This window comes from Nannospalax galili, unplaced genomic scaffold (genome assembly GCF_000622305.1).
Source record: "Nannospalax galili isolate Female #2095 unplaced genomic scaffold, S.galili_v1.0 scaffold566, whole genome shotgun sequence".
In the NCBI taxonomy this organism is placed as follows: domain Eukaryota; kingdom Metazoa; phylum Chordata; class Mammalia; order Rodentia; family Spalacidae; genus Nannospalax; species Nannospalax galili.
In genome coordinates this window covers 961,294-975,909 of record NW_008355811.1, presented here as the reverse complement: position 1 = coordinate 975,909, position 14,616 = coordinate 961,294, and the positions used below count along the sequence as shown (strand labels likewise).

The 14,616-nt window shown below is 43.2% G+C and overlaps 1 protein-coding gene and 1 pseudogene across 8 annotated transcripts in view; both read left to right on the top strand.

Annotated features, from left to right (window-relative positions):
* Window positions 1-11,499, top strand: part of LOC103750630 — a 61,273-nt pseudogene extending 49,774 nt beyond the window's left edge.
* The window catches only part of Sfswap (splicing factor SWAP), a 90,163-nt gene continuing 86,982 nt past the window's right edge, over window positions 11,436-14,616 (top strand). For 5 of the 8 annotated variants that reach the window (XM_029556483.1, XM_008853763.2, XM_008853762.3 and 2 more), the window contains exons 1-2: window positions 11,436-11,797; window positions 14,224-14,393. In XM_029556483.1, the coding sequence (XP_029412343.1) occupies window positions 11,580-11,797; window positions 14,224-14,393 (388 nt within the window). In that variant the 5' untranslated portion in view covers window positions 11,436-11,579. Of the gene's footprint in view, window positions 11,798-11,853; window positions 13,947-14,223; window positions 14,394-14,616 lie in introns of those variants that run through there. The other 3 variants (XM_008853765.3, XM_017803363.2, XM_029556485.1) reach the window with 3 other exon arrangements.

The window sequence follows — 14,616 nt, the reverse complement described above, 5'->3', positions numbered from 1 at the left end:
TGTGCTCCAGCTTCTGCCTCCAGGTTCCTGCCCTGAGTTCCTACCTTGGGTTCCCTGATGAACTGCGACCTGGGAGATGTAAGCTAAATAAACCTTTTCCTCCCCAAAGTTGGTATTGGTCAGAGTATTTTGTCACAGCAATGAAGAAACAGACTAAGACAGCCAGAGACTGAATGACAGAGCTGTATCCTGACCGAATGCCCTGGGTCACCCTGCAGATACAACAAGACCACCCAAGGACTTCTACCGTGTTCTGACCATACCCAGAAGCTGGTCAGTCAACACACGGTGGAAACTTGAGGAATTCAATGGAGGCACTTGGAAAAATGGTCAAAATGCCATCCTCTTTCCATAAACTTAATAGTGCTGCTAGCCCTAATGCTCTCCATGAGTCTGATGGCAACAGCCCCAGATGACTGGACTCAGCTAGAAAAGATAGCCTTAGCATTTCTATATTCAGGCATAATGGGTATGTTCTTTAGTATCTTTTGTTTCTTATAACCACCTACATCCCTGAAGCACTGAGAAGCCCTTGGTACCTGACACGTCACTGTAAATCCTATTTTCATCATAATGATGGGTTCCAAGCTTCATCTTTCAGGAAAAATCCTGTATTTTACAAGTCATTCGGGAATGTTTATGTGGAAGGGTCTGGGTCAAGTTGCCTCATCTGTTACTGTGAAAGCTTTGCTAGACAGCTCATACCCATTCCATGCATCTCCTGAAGACCCTAGAACATGGAAAAATCAACCTACCCATTTTGTGAGAAAACCCTCCTGGCTACTCAACTTATAAGGCCTTCCTAAGTATCCCAGACCCCACTAGATGGGCAGTCAGCTGCTGACATTGAACGTTGCTTAAAGACCATGCTCAGGCTTGGCAAAGTCACTTACTATTCATTTGAAGGGACAACTTATATGACCTCACTCCAATCTGCATGCCCCTGCTACAAGACCCCTACCCAACCACTTACTATGAGAGAGACCCCAGAACAGATGCTGCTCACTCCCCATGCCTTGACACCTTTGGTTCACTTGGAAACCCAAGCACTTGTCTTGGGCCTTACAGTCTAAACCTTGGAGAATTAACACCACTCAGCAGCAGTTCAGAATCTTACTCTAGCAGCTGACTATTGGCTCTATATGCCTGCAGGTACCCTAAGGAGGCTTGCTATCCCTGTCAATATCTCAGCTCCAGAATTAACCTATAAAGGGGATTCCTCTACCTCTATTAAACCAAGACTTGAGAAATTTTCCTTGACCAACAAACCCTAAATGCATGTTTAAGGGTCCCAGGTATACTGACTCAATGGGGCCTCAAGAATACTTTCACTGTGATCAGACTTTAGGTTGCATTTCTCTGTTTGCCCTAATGATGGAATACAGTGCACAAAACATCCTTCACTCTTGTCTGTTTGCAGTCAGGTAGCTTACACCTGCCTGTCTAAAGGCTGGAAAGAGATCTGCATTTTGGCTTTCCTCACTCCCCAGATGGAGTTCATACCAGATGACCAACCTTGCTAATAGGGATATGTACTACAACAGACAAAAGAATGTCTATGCTAGGATTGGGGATCACCTCTGGAATGGCTCTAGGGGCAAGGAGCATAGCCAAATAGAAGTAAAGTTCAAACACCTCAGCCAAGAATAAGATGGGCTTCTCCAGGAACTATCGCATTCGATCTTCATAGTTCAAAAACAGCTAGACTCTGTAGCCACTATACTCTTCCAGAACAGAAGAGAGCAAGGCCTGTTGACTGCCAAAAGGGAGGTCTATGTATATTCCAATACGAATGTTTCTATGTAAACCAAACTGGAATTGTGCAGGTTATGATCAAAGATATCCAGGATAAAATCCAGAAATGCAGAGAGGCTATGGCCTTATCTTGTTCATTTTCGTCCTCACTTACCCCTTGTCTCATTCTGCTCATAGGCCCACTGTCAGTCATCATAGTGGCACTTCTCTTTGGACCCTCTTCTGCTGCCTGAGTAGTTTCATCCCATCTCATTTAAAAGCAATGCAACTACAGATGGCCAAAGAGCAGGAAGATTTTGAGGATCCAATAGTCAGAAAAACATTTAGGAGCCTTATGTAAAGTAACAGGGATCAAAAGAGGGGAATGAAGGGGAAAAGAACTATGCCTATGCCTTTTAATGTTACTTTGTATATGCATCTGATATTGGTTTGGGTTGATTTACCCTGTAAAGTTTCCCTTAGTAAATACTTGCTAACCTGTTGTAAAACGAAGAACACAGGAGGCCAGAAACAAGTACCACAGCTACCTAATGGAACATCTGTTTACAACTGTCCTGTTTGCTAAGGGAACAGTTACAAACTCCATTACTAAGAATGTTTAACCTCTGCCCACCATATCTGCTTTTGCTATCAGGCTGGACCACTTAAACACCAAAGCACTTTCTTATAATTGTCTTGAAACACAAAGGCAGTTGTGTTGTAAATTACATATAAATTGCAAATCATAATTTGAACCCACCAATGGTGTAACTTCTGAGAAATGACATAAACCCTATAAAATTATGGATTGAACTAGCTCAGGGCCCAGAGCTTCAGAGCACTAGCTTGTCTGGGTCCCCTGGTATGAATAAAGAAGTGAGCTCTCCAACTCTTGGCATGAGTGCTTTACTTCTTAGCTATTTGATTTCCATAGCAACTGGACCTGTAATTTTTACACACCACGTGAACAGAGTTCCACATAGTGGAATTCTAGACTACTTAGATCCTGAGCAACTCATAGTTCCCTGTTTAGTAATCTTACCTACCAAAGGCCTCCTACTGCCCAGCACAGTTCCCACAGGCCTTATACCAAACCCATTAGTTTCTGTTGAGACTTGTGTATCAGCTTAGGCCAAAACAAATGTTCAAATAAACATAGAGAACACAGCACAAATTACAAAACTTGAACCCCGAGGAACCTACCAGTGGTGACTTCTGAAGTACAGCGAGGCTCAGCTTCCTGTGCCTGCTTGAAGATGTAATCACATGGCTTTCTGCTCTGGTCATCCCTGAACCTAGCAAATCTAAATCACTGTAGTTTCCAAGACTCTTCACACCTGGGCATTCCTTTCAACCCATCAGAACAAGAATCATGGAACAGGTCATCCTTATGATATTGAACATATAGTGGTGACCTACACTGGCCTTTCATGTTTAATTATTGTTGGATGTGATGTAAGCCTACTTAGCAGACTTGAGGGTGACTCAGCTGGATGATGGGAGTTTTTGCCTGGTTCCTGTAGGCAATGAGAATGATATGAGATTTGTGCAGTGTGCTTCCTGCATTTGTTATATGCTCAACAACTGGTCAAGCATGGATGTGAAGAATGCCGCCAGCTATATTGGAAAAAGTATGCCCTATGACAATGGGCTGGCACAGGGAGCTTGGACTTAAATCTCATGGAGGATCCACTTTTTGTGACATTGCATCACTGTGCCTGATGGGTAAACTGGAAGAAGTTTTTCAGAAAAAGAAATGACCAGGATAAAAAGGTAGTAGATAATGAGGCAGCAGAATGGCTATCAAAGAAGACCTAATAAGCCTGTAGATACTGTTATCTTTTTGGGTAGGTAAAACATAAAGCTTTTGAAAATTTTCCAATACACCAACTTTGAGAAAAATAGAAATTATATCAACAAGATCACATTGTAGGGGGTTTACCAAATTTCCAGTCATCCAGATGCTTTGCATGCATACTTTGAGATCTGTGATATGGTCTTGAGCCAGAAACCTTTGAAGTGAGTTTCAAGAAAATTTTGGCTGAATTTTGAACTCCAACAGTGGTTGAGTGCTATGGTTCTTAAACATTTATATTGAGTTGGTTTCTAAGTTCTTTGAGACAAATTGGCTGTGTGTATGTAGGTTATCTTTTTTAAAACTCCCCAGTACAATTTATACCTTACACAATGGACACAAATCTTCAAAACAAGTTTACACTTCATATAGCATTGGTAATCTTCAGGTGAGCATTTGCTGATCATTTAAAAATCTTGACTGCTGATGGTAAAAAAAATGCTTTATTGAATTATATATCTGGGCTCCTCTTTGAAAACATATGGTCCCATTATTTTTTGTTTCGTGTTATTTTTAAATAAAGTGTGCCGACCAGACTTGTATAACTATATACATGAAATTAATAACCTTATAATAAGAATAAATAGGCTTAACTAATACTATAGTTTTCCAAAGGGAGATTGTTTAAAGGAGTCTGTTATGTAAAACTAAGGGAAAAGTGCTTTAACTGTGATTATGAATGAGAAAATTTTGTGTTGTGTCTTTATTTAGATGTTCCTGAGGTGAGTACCTGTTGTGTTTTTTCTAAATTCTAATCATTGGCTGCCTTTTATAGGGTGCAAGGAAGGAAACAATCTTTGTTATCTAGAAAAAAAAGACATTCAGTGTTTTATTTTCCTGAAATTCATACTATAAATTATACTTGTATTGTTATAACTGGAAAAAAAATCACAGAAAGACACAGTTGACTGGGAAGGGTTCGATATGAAGCCAGACCACTGTGCCGTGGTTACCAACATGTCTGGATGCAGTGAGACAAAGCACACTTATGCCTCAAGTTACATGAAATTGATTTATTACTCAGTAAGGCAGCAAGGGACAGCAGAAGCCTAGGGCTCATTGTGAGCTAGTCTGTCAAGACTTAGAAGCTGCCTGAGTGTAGGATAGCAAGTTCTTCCAAGATTAGACATTCCATCTTGGAGGGAACTCCTTAAGATGCAGGGTGTTAAAAGGGAGATTAATCAGTATAAGCCCTGTAAGACTTATACTGAGTTAACCTCCCTTTTAACTGAGTTCAATATTGTTCAATATTGTATAACTGTATTAATTCAACAGCGAACCTAAAAATTTTATATAGCCACTTTTGAAAGAGTTGTATCTTTGCTCTGGAAACTGTTATTGAGTATGTTAAGGCTGTAATGAAATGCTTCTTCTAAAAAAATAAAAATAAATAAAAAGGGAGGTTAACAACAGGCTGTTCTAAGGGGAGGTGAAAAATTCATTCTGTAGGGAAGCTCATTAAGCTCAGGAAGTAAGCAACTCAATAATTTCATGAAGTCCATGAAATTGACCAAATTCTCTAGACCCTTCCCTCCCAAGCATATATAAGTCTAAGACCTGCTGAGAGAAATTCTTAGACAACCCCAGCTGCCTGGATGAGGCTCAGATCAACTGACCTATCTGAAAAAGACATTCTCCAGCCTGTTGAACTGCCAGAAGGTTGTTAAGCGTATTCTAGATTTCATGAGTTGTCACCCAAACTGGAGTGGACTTTTGGTGATAAAGCTTTGAGTCGCTTCTGCTCCTGTGGACTTTTGGTGATAAAGCTTTGAGTCACTTCTGCTCCTGTGGACTTTTGGTGATACAGCTGTCTTTGAGTCGCTTCTGCTCCTGTAACTCCTCACCCATACATCTGTAAGTAACCCCAATAAACTCATTGGTTCACCAAGTTGGGACTGTGGTACTATTCTTACTTTGGTCTCTCTTTGATTGCCTTCTGAGTTGACTAGGCATCTGTTCACATTTCCCGGGGAATAGTATCACACAGCACTCAGACAAGAAGTGACTGTGCATGCAACAATTGCCATCACACATTTGAAGGTCCCAAAATGCAGCTTGTATAAGGTCATGTACTTTGGGGTCACATGAGTCACTGAAATACAGTGTAAAGACATCCAGGTTCTAGATAAGACTTGGGACAGAGCTTGGGGCATTCCTGACAATCTTTCCCTACCTCAGCATGGTTCATTTCTACTATATTCTTCACATAAAACAGAACTATAAGAAAAAACATATGGGGGTAAATAGATCATCCAAAGGCTCTACAGAAAGCTCACAAAGTGGGTCTCTACACTTGTTGACTCATTTTCCTGAGGCTTATCAGGAGAGGGGTAGATCCCACTTCTGACATCAGGACTATGAAAGGAAAAACTTCAGATAAAATACATTGATTAGGATTAGAGTTCATGTGAGCAAAAAGTGATTCAGAAATCAAGTAGCATTCAGAATGAGAAGAGCTCCAGAGAGCTCAGCTTGGCAACATGAGCCACCAGATTTTAAATACATGTGGATACAAAGCAGAAAATTTGAGGAGTTGGGTATTTAGCTCAGTGGTAGAGTGCTTGCCTAGCAAGCGCAAGGCCCTGGGTTCGGTCCTCAGCTCCAGAAGGAAAAAAAAAAAAGACTAAATAACAAAGCAGAGAAATTGAATAGCTACTCCCGTTTGCCTTATTTGGGTGTGATCCCCTGCAAAGTACCTAGTCAGAGGTTACTGAGCAGGTTCTGACTGATTACCTTTTGTTTCTTTCACTGCTTACACTGAATCAGGTTTGGGTTTCCTTACATAGGAGCTGCAGTTACACAGACACCCTCAGGCTAATGGCTACCCTCCTACCTTTAACTCTCCACTTCCAGAGCCCAGAGAAGAGCTGAAGGGAGCCCAACACCTCAAAAAGCCAGCACATGTCTGGATGCAACCAGTATCTGATTTATCAAGTAACTGAGAGACATGGCACATCCTCATTAGTGGCTGCAGGGCACCCATGTATAGCTATGCAAGGGGATGATGGTTGCTCATGGTAGCTGCTGGCCCACTTATAACTATTAACATTTGGAACTTTGTGTGCCAAGCAGTATTAAGCACTAGGGATGCTGAGTGAAGCCATCAAAGTCCCTGCTTCCCTGAAGCTCTTCTGGTTAATATAATTTTAGTAGGGTGTTGAATATATTGTATACTCTGAGGTGGTGCTGTACCACAGCAACAAATCAGCAGAGCTCCATGAGAAACTATTGAGGGGGAACTCTAGACCACATCTCCATGTGGGTGTGTGCATGTGAAGCCAGAGAACCAATTTGGTTGTTGTTTCTCAGGTACCATCCACCTTTCTGTGATTATAGGATCTTTCACTGGCCTGGAATTCACTAAGGAGACTAGGCTAGCTGGCCAACAAGCCCAAGGGATCCACCTGTTTTTAACATCCCAGCACTGGGATTTATTTACAAGCATCCATCACTACACCTAGCATGTTTTACCTGAGTTCTGGAAATCAAACTCAAGTGCTCATGCTTACAAGGCAAGCACTTTACCAAGCTATTTCCCCAGCCCCAGCTACTTCCTAAACTATGTCTCAATATTTCAAATGGGGTCACGTAACTGAATATGGGTGTCAAAAAGGGGGGGGGGAGCAAGAGTGAAAAGTTTCTGAATGCACAAGGACAAAAAATTAACTCAAAGTCAAATGTTTTAAGAAATTCAAGGTGCTCTTGGCAAAGCTTGCCTGTGTTATATCATGTAACTTCACTACAGTCTTGGATCTAGAAATAAAACATGTGAACTGCACTGCCCACACTGTCATTCCATATAACCTAAAACATCACAGTTCAGAACCAAGACTACTATATGCTGCAAATTGCAGTGTTTTTACTGTATATACAAAATTTTCTGCTCTTATGGAAACACAATAGTTTAATTATAGCAAAGACTTTTAATGTTTTCCTATTGTTAATGCTTCAATGAGTCACATTAATATATCTTTAAATTCTATTGTTAGAATGTTTGATTTAAAAACCACTGAGTTACTGACTTGAGTTTCTAAGAAATCATTAAATGAATTTTGATTTGTGATTAAGACAAAATTTCCAACAATTTCTTTTAGCATATTTTATATGTATGAGTGTACTGCCTGCATGTATATGAGTGCAACCATGTCGTGCAATGCCCATGGAGGTCAGAAGAGGGCATCAGATTCCCCCTGGAACTGGAGTTACAAACAGTTGTTAGCTGCCACATGAGTGCTGGCAATCAAACCCCAGTCCTCTGCAAAAGTAGCCAGTGCTCTTAACTGCTGAGCCATCTCTCCAGTCCAAAATTTCCAACAATTTCTAAAGTGGCCATAAACATATTTCTGCCATTTTGTACTACATATTTATTCAAAATTACATTCTCAGAATCAACAATTATAAAATCAAAGTATGATCAACTCTGAAAACACTGAAGAGGGAGCTGGAAAGATACCTCAGTGGTTAAATGCACTCCTTGCTCTTCCAGAGGAGTGGAATTTATAGCACCCAGATGGGATGGCTCACAATCACCCGTATGTAACTCCAACTCCAGGGGGATCTGAAGCCCTCCTCTGGTTTCTGATGGCACTGTACTCATGTGCACAGACCCAGACCCCCACACACATAATTAAAAGTTAATAATCTTAGAAGAAAACATTGAAGTGGCACCATGTCCTGCAGTATCAAATATTCAGCCAAGAGTTCTATAAAATAAACAAGCACAGCCACCTAATCAGCATGCAAATCTGCTTTACTCTTTAGTAAATGGTAAAAATTATGTGCATCGAAGAATTATTTTAAATTTATGATTATCTGTGACTTGTTTACCTATCTTACATATCTATATACCTCAAGTCACATAAAAGTTTCTAGGATGAGCTAAAAGTCAAAATGTCCTTGGGCTTCTTAGCAACATACTCTGTTCCAAAGGCCAAAATGTTACAAGTATTTGGGAGCTTGTATCTAATCCTTAAAGATTTTAGGGTTACCTCTTCAGAGGGGGGAATGTTAGAGTAGCCAAAAGCCCCATAAAAATAAATAAAAGAAGGAGTACATGAAGTTATCAGAAAAGTAATGGGGAGATATGGGAGGAATTAGATGGGGAAGGAGTAGGCATGGATTTGATTAAAACTCCTTATATGCATATATGAAATTCTCAGTAAATTATTTATTTTTTAAAAGTTTCTTGGATGAAAAGGGATTGTGAGTGGGAAAAGTTTAAGAAGCCCTAGACAGTGTGATCAGATGAACCCATACTGAGGGATGACTGAGTGTCAAATGGACAGAACTACTTGTTCAATTTTCAAAAATGTGCTATTTGTCTATGTTTTCTTGCATGTACATGTGCATGTGTATGTATGTGTGCATGCAGATGCATGTGAAGTTCAGAGGTCAATACTGGGTGTCTTCCTCAATCACTTTCTGTTAGGGTTCCAAACAGCAGCAGTTTCCCCCCCTCCCCAACAGGGACCTCACCTTGACCTTTGAAGTCAAGGGAAAAAAACTCTGCTGAGAAGCAACCTGCCTTTCCTCTGACCTCCAAAAATAAGATAAGCAGATTCTACCTGTTAACCAGAGATTTTAGAAGTTGTTTATCGCAACAGCTTTTCTTTTAAGAGGGAAAAAGTAAACACTTCCAGACCCTAATCCTACCTGCTTTTCCTGCTTCCCCCTCCCTGATTTCTCCCCCAAACATTCCCCCCTTCTACACCCTAAAGCCCCCATATATAAGTCCCAGCTCACAACCCGTGGGCTGACATCTTTCCCTTCCCTGACATCTTTCCCTTCCCTGCCCTTCCCTGACATTTTTCCCTTCCCCGAGGGAAACGTGTCCTGTGTGAAATAAAGCTGTATCCCGCTGAGAATCCTATCTGTGCCTCGGTGCCTCCTCCATCCATCCACGCCGCTCTCTCCAACATTTTAACCTATCACTCTCCATCTTATTTTTTATCATACTTGTGTGTATATACACATGCATGTGTGAGTACGTGTGCATAAGTGTGTATGTGCCACAACATGCCTATGAAAAGTTAAAGAACAACTCATGGGAGTAAGTTTTCTCTTTCCATCATGTGGATTCTAACTCAGGTCATCATATTTAGGAACAAGTACCTTTCTTTACCTGCTAAGTGATCTTGCTGGCCCTCCACCTTACTTCTTGAGACAAGGTCTCTCACTATAAATCTTGCTCCCTGATTTAGCTACACTGGCTAGCCAACAAGTCCAGGCACTGGGATTACAGGCACGCACTGAATGCATAGGGCTTAGTATATTTTCTATTGCTATAACAAAAGACCTAAGACTGAGTAACTTATAAAGAGATGTATTTAGTTTGCATTTCCAGAGGCTAGGAGGCACGAGCATTTGGTAAGAGCTTTCTTGCTGTTTCCTAATATGATGGAGGGCGCCAGTGAGACAGAGCACACATGCTTGCAAGAGCTCATTATGGTAAAAGATCCACTTCCACAATAACTCAGCAATCTACGAATTCATGGATGGAATAATCTCTTAATAAAGGAAACACTCAATCACCTCTCAAAGATCCTACCTTCAAACACTATTAACAAAGGAATTTTGGGTCTAAGTTTCCAACACATAAAATTTAGAGGGACATTCAAACCCTACCAACATTCACCTATGTGGTCTCATTCTAACGTTACATTACTTAGTACTAAGATTTTCTCTTATGGAGAAAGAATTCAGTGTACAGGAGAATGCCCCTTTTCTGCCATACAGTTTTTCAACTGAAAAGAAATTGGAAAGCCAGTGTGGTGGTATGCCTCTGTGGATCCAAAATCTGGGAGGCTGAGGCAGGAACACCCAAGTTCAAGGTCAGACACCTATAATTCCAGCACATTTGGGAGACCGATGCAGGCGGACTGCCGTCAGTTTGAGGTCAAACTAGGCTACAGGGTGAGACTCTTGTTTTTTGTTTTCTTTAAAAAAAAATTTTTTTTTTAAAGGTAATGGTCAGCCTGGTTAATTAAGAGACAATCTCAAAAATGGTTTGGGATATAATATAGAACCTCAGAAACTGAGTTCTTGTCTAACAAGTGTGAGGCCCTGGGTTCAAGCTAAGAACTGAAAGAAAACAATGAAGGGGGGGTTAGAAATTGGAGAACCTCATTCCTAAGCAGGGCCATTGCGCCCAATACTCCGATCTGAAATTACTAAGCCAAATGTCAGAAAAAGTGCAGCCTCGCTTAGCACAATAGCTCACACCTTAACTGAAGCGAGCGGACTGCCACGGGTGCAAAGCCGGTCTAAGACACAGTGGGACCTTGTCAGATACACAAAAAGAAAAAGTGCTGCCCCCAAAGAAGCATCTTCTAAAACCACAAAGCATCCTTAGGTTCCCACTCGGGACTGTGAGTCTCACTCACCCACTGGGGCCCTAAGGTTCTGTAAATTCCGCCACCTCGAGCATTTAACTGCTCACAGCCTTGGAAACATCCCGAGCCTGACGGCTAGGGCAACAGGACCCCAATTACCTAGAAAACTGGACCTCAAAAGCAAGCAAACGCCTGCTACCTACGTACGACCGAAGGGACTCCCGCCCGTTACTCTCCCGCCCAGTCAGGACGCCATCGCAGCCCCATCAGCCGCAGCGGAAGTCACCACGCGACCCCTTGCCGCGCTTTCACCACGTCCCCGACGGCTGTCCAAAAAATTAGAAATAAATAGAAATGTTCTATATGATCACATGCTCCTATCGTAGCGGTAAATTTGACTACAAAAATAAATTAAAGCCTACATATTTTTTTTTAGCGGCTTAAACGGCTCACAGTCGCTGCGAATCTGCAGCTGCATCTCCGGAAGTGCAGCTCTTCCGCCGGAAGTTGCGTTTCCTCCATTTTGTGGCCCGTTATGGCGGCTGTGTTGAAGTTGTTGAGGGGATGCGGCACCTTTGACTGAGGGAGTAGGCTAAGGGAGGCATCAGGGACCTTGCGCGGCACAGCAGCGGACTGGCCCGGACGCCTGGGACGCTGTCATGTACGGCGCTGGCGGGGGCCGAGCCAAACCGGAGAGGAAAGGCAGCGCGAAGGAGGAGGCCGGGGCCGGCGGCGCTGGCGGTGGGGGCAGCCGGGTGGAGCTTTTGGTTTTCGGCTATGCCTGCAAGTTGTTCCGCGACGACGAGCGGGCCCTGGCCCAGGAACAGGGACAACACCTCATCCCCTGGATGGGGGACCACAAGATCCTCATCGACAGGTCGGTTTCAACCCCCACCCGTCGACTCTCCCCTCCCTCGCCCGCTTGATTTCGCCTGATGTTGACTTGATGGCCAGGACTGGAAAGGGGTTTTGCGGAGCCCGGGGACCCGGGGGCCTCCCTGCTCCACGTTCCCCGGCGTACGGGGGGAGGGGACGGTGAAACCGGCCCTAAGGCTCCGGCCAGAGCTGGCGCCGCGCCTGTCGCCGGAGGGATCGACTCTGCTCCCGCAGCCCTCCGAACCCGGGCTGCCGCTGGCGACTCCGCGCGGTGGAAGCTGCCCGGGCCTCCAGCCCGCGCCGTGGGGCGGGCGCCGCTGTCCCTCGGCTCGCTGTGCGGGAGGGAGCCGGGAGCGCGCTTTTGTACCTCCGAACCGCCGCACGCTGAGGCCATGGGTAGAAGCCTCTTTTGGACCCCGCGAGTTAGCCTGAACCGTTTCTGCCCCGGCGTCCTCTGGACGGCTTGACTTTTGGCGTCCGGCGAGCCCCTCCCCGGGATAATGCGACCATATGACCCACTGCGGTTGTGGGTGAAGTTGTCATCATTTGGAGGCCGGTCGACCCCGTGCGGACCCCGACCTTGTCCTTAGGAGTAGCGTTCTTAGGGCTGGTTTCACTGTCCTGTAAAAGCAGTAGGGTGGAGCTGGGTTACCTTTGTGTTGTTTCTTTTCAAATCACACCCGCTTTAGAGAATCATCCTGGACGTGCCTGAAGTTGAGGGGGAGGGGCGGGGGCAGGGGATTTCTAAAGGTGTTTGATTTGAAAAGGATGACATTACATGATGTAGGTTGTTTGCTCCCCACTTCTCCACTCACTTTTTAGGCCCGCATTCCTTTCCCTCCCCCCTAGGTTTAGGTATTTGTCTTCTCATTGAGCAATATTGCTTCGGGGGCCAGGACTGAAAGGCAAAACTGTGACCAACCATTAAGCTGTGGAATAGGTTCTCTCCAAGTGGAGGAAACTCATCATTTGAGACGAGTATAACTGGATTCTGCAAAGACCTGGAACATGCATGACTATAGGGATGACCTCTGAGCTGGCCAGAATGGACACATTAGTGACCAGTAGGCCTTTTGCCATTCCTGACCTATCCATTTGGAGGTAGAGCTAGGAAAAAAGAACTTGTGAAGAGAGTATTAGAAATCAAATCGACTCTGATCTGGTAGTCCACTCTGCTGGAAGGTGCTATGCTTTTGAACCACAGTTGTAGCCAGTGATGTTATCTGATCCATAAGGCTTGCTTCCCAAGGATTCCTTATGACATGTACTGTTTTAGTTGGGCAAACACTGAGGTCTCAGCTCCTGTACAGTTTCCATACCATTCTGTGCATGATTTGAGCTAGGTCTCCCAAAACTGGTGGGGAGCAAACGCCACACATGTACATGTGAATATTAATAATCTACATTTGTAAGTTAAGGAGGTTTACATCAAAGTAAAACTAATTTTGAAAAGTAATAAAATGCAACCGTTGGGGTTCCCTAGAATTTTTTCTTTCTCCTGTGGTGCATTTTTTTTTCCCCTTAATTTGGTCCCTGTTACAAAAGTCAACATTCATAAATTAGTCAGACTTTTGTCATTCCACATTCACTTTTGTGACCTAAATCTGAGTATTCAAGTTTTGCTAACTCATTTATAGTCTGACAGTTGTACATTGACACTTGAACATTGACAGCATCTTCATTGAATCTTGTTAGAACATAGCAGAAAGTTCTTCTTTTTCCTAACTCAGTAAAGTACCTGTTGGTCCTCATGGATGTGCCTTCATTCTGGGATTTGAAGTTTAAGGGAAATACCAATGCACCTTGTAATAATTTTGCCCTATTTCCAGTGAACCTCCTTAAACTGCATGTATATGTCACTGTTCCTATGTATGTGTGTCTCTCTACCACATAACCCAGCACTTATTTCCTCAGCCAAGTGGCTAGGGGCGAGCCTAGCCAAGATTTTACCTCCAATGGACGCAAGTTTCTTTGGTGAAGATCTCTCCTGAGAGTTCGGGACTAGCAGGAAGAAGCGAGGAAAGTTCGCCCGTTTGGTTCTGTCGGATAGGTATTTATGGACTCGGTCTGTGTGAATGTAAGCTGTGATATTTAACTACGGAGAAAAAAAATTTGCAAGTGACATTGAATGGTTGACCAAAACATACATGGTAAGAACTGCTAGAGAGGGGGATGCCATTTATTCTCTGAAGGATTGTCTGCCTTTAGCTCTCTCGTACTCTAGAAAGGAGCTTAGACTTTGTTAAGATAATTTCAGTTTAAAAGTAGGTGCGATAAGACTAGCCACATTAAATATAAATCTGAAGCTTGCATTTGTTTTAATATTTTTATTTCTTTATTTTAATTGGTAAGTATGTACATAGAGAGTCACACGCAACCAGCATGGGTGTTGACTTCTGTCCACTGACCAGCGCGTTCACATTACAGATACGACGGGCGTGGTCACCTACATGACCTCTCTGCCTACGATGCTGAGTACGCCACATGGAACCGAGACTACCAGCTGTCTGAAGAGGAGGCGCGGGTAGAAGCACTGTGTGATGAAGAGAGGTATTTAGCCTTGCATACGGACTTGCTTGAGGAGGAGGCAAGGCAAGGTACTGCTCAAGAAAGACTTACTTCAGCCACACCTTTTAAATTTTTAAGTATTTAAAAAGTTTACTCCCATTCATTTTTTTATACTCACTCTTTCTGATATTATCTTGACAGTACCCAGTGGATTGGAAAAACAGGAGTCTTTGCGTTCTGAGAGGACCTCAGGATAGTTTATATGTAGAACCACAAAGAATTTTCCCAGCTTTTGAGGGCAGACTGGGAAAA